The sequence below is a fragment of the Panicum virgatum genome, chromosome 2K (assembly GCF_016808335.1).
Source record: "Panicum virgatum strain AP13 chromosome 2K, P.virgatum_v5, whole genome shotgun sequence".
Taxonomy (NCBI): Eukaryota; Viridiplantae; Streptophyta; class Magnoliopsida; order Poales; family Poaceae; genus Panicum; species Panicum virgatum.
Window position 1 is genome coordinate 40191361 of NC_053137.1, and position 5450 is coordinate 40196810.

At 43.7% G+C, this 5450-nt stretch overlaps 1 protein-coding gene across 1 annotated transcript; it reads left to right on the forward strand.

The window, feature by feature from the left end:
• Positions 1-718: 718 nt before the first annotated feature.
• On the forward strand, positions 719-3261 carry LOC120695296. The gene is made up of 6 exons (XM_039978582.1): positions 719-1208; positions 1603-1815; positions 2043-2276; positions 2546-2597; positions 2697-2793; positions 2899-3261. The coding sequence occupies exons 1-6, from the start codon at positions 719-721 to the stop codon at positions 3259-3261; spliced, it is 1449 nt and encodes a 482-aa protein (XP_039834516.1).
• Positions 3262-5450: the final 2189 nt, after the last annotated feature.

Here is a 5450-nt window from a genome sequence, read left to right on the forward strand (position 1 = left end):
GAGGATCCCATGGCTAGTAGTTCTACATTTAGAGTCGATTAGGGTTAGCCAAGTCGTTTGAGAGTCGTTTGTAATAAACTTTTAGTTGGTGTGCTTGAGATATTGTTATTATGCTATTTGTGTGATTTGGATCTTTGTAATGACTGCGATGTGTTGTGGGGGTGATTGCCACAATGACATCGATTTGGGTTAATATATTTAGTGTTGAGTCATATCTCGGGTTCCTTTCAGCTTATTACCGCTTTTTGTTATATCTATCATCATTATATCATATCTTTATCATTATCTATGCTATTTATGTTTATCATATCCTTGCTGTCCGGTTATCCATGATATCTAAATCTGTCATATGTGTGCTATCTATACCTTGATCATGTCCATTTATTTTTTCTATCTACTGATTATATCATGCTCTTTCTCTCTAAGTTGCTAAGGTTTAGAATATTCAGGCTAGAACTGTATTAGTTACTATATGATGAGTAACTCTTATCTATTTAATATGTTGTTCTTCAATATGTCCTTGCTATCTTTGCCTTGATTTCAGCTATCCATCTGTCTTATATCTTTTCTTTATCTATCTTCTAGACAGATGAACGGTGGAGGCAGAGGTAGAGGCAGAGGAGGTGCAGATCCAAATGCCAACATTCCACCACCTCCACCACCGCCATAGTTCGACGTGGCACAGCTTATGGCTATGCAGACTCAGATTCTGTAAGGGATGGCCGCAACTCTGGCCAACCTGCAAGCTCAGCAGAATCAGCTGCCACCACCACCTCCACCTCAGCCAAGGGACAAGCACAGGGAGTTCATGAGCCACAGACCTCCTACATATTCTCATTCAGCTGATCCACTTCAAGCTGATGATTGGCTTAAGGCAGTTGAGAAGATGCTGGACATTACTCAGTGCAATGATACAGAAAAGGTCGTGTATGCTTCCGGCAGACTTGAGGGATCTGTAGCTGATTGGTGGGATTCATATACTGCTGCACATGCCAATCCTGCCACCATCACCTGGATAGAGTTCAGGGATCACTTCAGATCTCATCATATCCCAGCTGGAGTGATCAAGCTCAAGAAGAAGGAGTTACTCGGTCTGATACAAGGGAGCATGACTGTGAGTGAGTACCGTGACAAGTTCCTTCAGTTGTCGCGGTATGCTCCTGAGGAGGTAGCTCAAGATGAGAAGAAGCAGGAGCTGTTCTTGGAAGGTTTGCATGGAGGGCTGCAATATCAGCTGGTAGCTCACACCTTTCCATCCTTTTAGCATATGATTGATAAGGCGCTTGTGCTTGAGAGCAAGCGTTGTGAGTTGGGTGAGCAGAAGAGGAAATTCAATGGATCAGGACAGTCAAGCAGCAACACTCGCCCTCGCTTGCCCATGCCGCAGGGACCACAGCAGCAGCGTACTGGGATGCAGCAGGGGCAGTATCAGAATCAGTTTCAGTGCTCCAACCAGAGTCAGAATTAGTATCAGCGTTCCAATCAGATGGTTCAGCGCAACAACGCCCCCAGAACCGTCAGAACACACCTTCTGGCCCTCGGATGAAGACGAGTGCCCCGAACACTCCCTATTAAGGGGTGCTTTTTATTGTGGTGAGACAGGTCAATTTGCCAACAACTGCCCAAAGAAAGCTGCACAGAACAATTCAGGGCAATTCAATAACAATGGTCAGAGGCAGAATCAGCAGCAGCAACAGCAGCCTCGCAATGGGAACCAGAATCAGCAGGCCAATAGAAGGCAGCAGAACTATGCACGTGGGAGGGTGAACCACGTGACAGCTGAGAGCGCTCAGGAAGCTCAAGATGTGGTGATTGGTATTTTCTTGTCAACTCAGCCCCCGCTTCTGTTTTATTTGATTCCGGTGCATCACATTCTTTCATCACTGCAGAATATGTAGCAAAATATAGCATACCCATGAGTATCATGCAAAAACCTATGTTTTTTAGTTCACCTGGTGGGGGTATGAAAGCTGCATACATATGTCCTAAAGTAAACATGAAAATTATGGGGGTAGACTTTTTCGCCAACCTAATTGTTCTAGAGTCAAGAGGTATTGATGTGATATTGGGGATGGATTGGTTGGTCAAGAGTGATGGGATAATTCAGTGTGCCAAGAGATCAGTGTTAATGACCAGTCCACAGGGAGACAAAGTTGAGTTTGTAGCAATCTTGCCATCAGCAGAACATTGTGGGGTTAATCAGCTAGAAGGCACCAGATTGGATGATATTAGAGTTGTGTGCGAGTTTCCGGATGTCTTCCCAGATGATTTGCCAGGTATGCCACCTGATCGAGATATCGAGTTTGTTATTGATCTTTTACCTGGAACTGCACCCATATCCAAGAGACCATATAGAACGGCTGTTAATGAATTAGAAGAACTAAAGAATTATTAGATAAAAAATTCATTCGTCCTAGTTCGTCACCTTGGGGTGCACCTGTTATATTTGTGGAAAAGAAAGATGGTACTCAGAGAATGTGTGTGAACTATAGATCACTTAATGAGGTTACAATTAAGAATAAGTATCCCTTGCCTCGTATTGAAGATTTATTTGATAAGTTGAGAGGTGCCAGAGTATTTTCTAAGATTGATTTGAGGTCAGGATATCATCAGTTGAAAATCAAACCGTCTGATATTGAGAAGACAGTTTTCACCACTAGATATGGATTATATGAGTATACAGTTATGTCTTTTAGGTTGACTAGTGCTCCAGCTTACTTTATGTACTTGATGAATAAGGTATTTATGGAATATCTGGATAAGTTTGTAGTGGTATTTATTGATGATATTCTGGTATATTCTAAAGATGAAGAGGAACATGAGGAGCATTTGAGATTAGTTTTGCAGAAATTGAGGGAGAATCAGTTATATGCTAAGCTGAGCAAGTGTGAATTCTAGTTGAATGAAGTATCTTTTCTTGGCCATGTTATCACTGATGGAGGTATTGCAGTGGATCCAGGAAAGGTTAGAGATGTGCTAGATTGGGAGCCGCCTCAGACTGTGTCAGAAATCAGGAGTTTCTTGGGATTAGCTAGATATTATCGCAGATTCATTGAGAATTTCTCCAAAATTGCAAAGCCTCTTACATCACTCTTGGAGAAAGGAAAGAATTTCAAATGGACAGATGATTGTCAGAACAGCTTTGATGAATTGAAGAAGAGATTGACTACATCACCAGTGTTAGCGATGCCTGATATCCACAAGAACTTTGATATATATTGTGATGCATCTCGTCAGGGTCTTGGTTGTGTGCTTATGTAGGAAGGCAGAGTTATAGCTTATGCTTCGAGGTAGTTGAGGAAACATGAGCTGAATTATCCAACACATGATCTAGAACTAGCAGCAGTGGTCCATGCACTCAAGATTTAGAGGCATTATATTTTGGGGAACAGATGTGAGATATATAATGATCATAAGAGTCTGAAATACATCTTCACTCAGAATGATCTTAATCTTAGGCAGCGCAGATGGTTGGAATTGATAAAGGATTATGATTTGGGTATTCACTATTATCCAGGAAAAGCTAATGTTGAGGCAGACGCTTTGAGCAGGAAGAGTCATGCTAATGTGATGCTAGCTTATCCTTTGGAGTTATGCAGAGAGTTTGAATGACTCAACCTTTCAATAGTGTCTCAAACAGAAGGAGTAACTCTGGAAGTTGAGTCTACACTAGAACAGGATATCAGAAAAGGACAGCTCGATGATAAGAAGATAAAAGAGATCAGAGAACAGATAAAAGAAGGCAAAGCTCCAGACTTTACAGAAGATGCTCAAGGAACCATTTGGTACAAGAAAAGGATTTGTGTGCCTGATATAAAGTCGATCAGAGAGACAATATTGAGAGAGGCTCATGATTCAGCTTATTCGATCCATCCTAAAAGTACAAAGTACAAAGATGTACCAAGATTTGAAACAGTTGTACTAGTGGTATGGCATGAAGAGAGATGTTGCAGCACACGTGGCTCTGTGTGATATATGTCAGAGAGTCAAGGCAGAACATTAGACGCCAGCCAGTTTACTTCAGCCGTTACAAATTCCAGTTTGGAAGTGGGAAGAAATCAGTATAGACTTTATTGTAGGATTACCTCGTACTCAGGCTGGATATGAATCTATATGGGTAATTGTGGATCGTCTGACTAAAGTAGCTCAGTTTATTCCTGTGAAGACTACTCACTCTAGTGCCAGGCTAGCAGAGCTGTATATGTCAAGAATTGTGTGTTTGCATGGTGTGACTAAGAAGATAGTCTCCGATCGAGGCACTCAGTTCACTTCTCGTTTCTGGCAGAAGTTACATGAGAATTTGGATACAAGGTTGAATTTCAGGTCAGCCTATCACCCTCAGACTGATGGTCAGATGGAGAGGACAAATCAGATTTTGGAGGACATGTTGAGAGCTTGTGCTCTGAAGTATGGTACTAGTTGGGACAAGAGTCTGTCGTATGCTGAGTTCTCATACAACAATAGTTACCAAGCCAGTTTGAAGATGTCGCCTTTTGAGGCTCTATATGGCAGAAAGTGCAGAACGCCTTTGCATTGGAGTGAAACTAATGAAAGTCAGATTTTTGGGCCAGAAATTCTAAAAGAGGTAGAACAACAAGTTCAGATCATCAGAGAGAACATGAGGACAGCAGTCTAGACAGAAGAGCTATGCAGACACCAGATGTAGAGAACTAGAGTTTGAAGTTGGTGATTATGTCTATTTGAAGGTTTCACCCATTCGAGGTCTCCGCAGGTTCAAGGTCAAAGGAAAACTGTCACCAAGGTATATTGGACCGTTTCAGGTACTTGAGAGGAGAGGTGAGGTAGCATATCAGTTGGAATTGCCAGCTCGCCTTTCAGATGTGCATAATGTATTCCATATCTCTCAATTGAAGAAGTGCTTGCGAGTGCCTGAAGAATAGTTGCCCTTGGATGAACTCAATGTGGAGGATGATCTCACCTATACAGAGTACCCAACTAGAATTATGGAGACAGTAGAGATGATCACAAGGAACAAGGTTATAAAGATGTGCAAAGTGCAGTGGAGTCATCACTCAGAGGATGAGGCAACTTGGGAAACAGATGATGAATAGAAGGCCGAATTTCCCCAACTCTTCTCAAATCCACCCAAATCTCCAGGTAGCTTCTTCGACGCCTCCCGGTTCGATCCCGCTCCGATTCGGCCCGATTCTGCGCCCGGACGAGCCCCGCCGTGCTCACCGGAGCCCGCCGCCGTGTCACCTCATCGCCGGCCATCCTCCGGCGTTTCTCAAGGCCCCAGAACTGTCCAGTTAGATTCCCCTAGCCGCGCCCGTGCTAGCAGACTCCTCCGCGCAATTTTTGGCTTCCCGGAGCCTCGAATCGGGTGAACTCCGGCGATGCTCTGCCGCGCCCGCGGACGGCACCGCCCGCTCCGGCGTTCCACCGCCGCCCAGCGCCCAGACGCGAGCGTGGCCATCCGATCCTCATCC

Excerpts from the sequence above, each read along its gene's own strand:
- LOC120695296 (XM_039978582.1), top strand. The coding sequence starts at position 719 with ATGGCCGCAACTCTGGCCAACCTGCAAGCTCAGCAGAATCAGCTGCCA. Across the intron at positions 1,816-2,042 it reads AGCTCAAGATGTGGTGATTG|AGTCAAGAGGTATTGATGTG; the intron begins GTATTTTCTTGT and ends TAATTGTTCTAG. Across the intron at positions 2,598-2,696 it reads TTTTCTAAGATTGATTTGAG|GTTGACTAGTGCTCCAGCTT; the intron begins GTCAGGATATCA and ends TATGTCTTTTAG.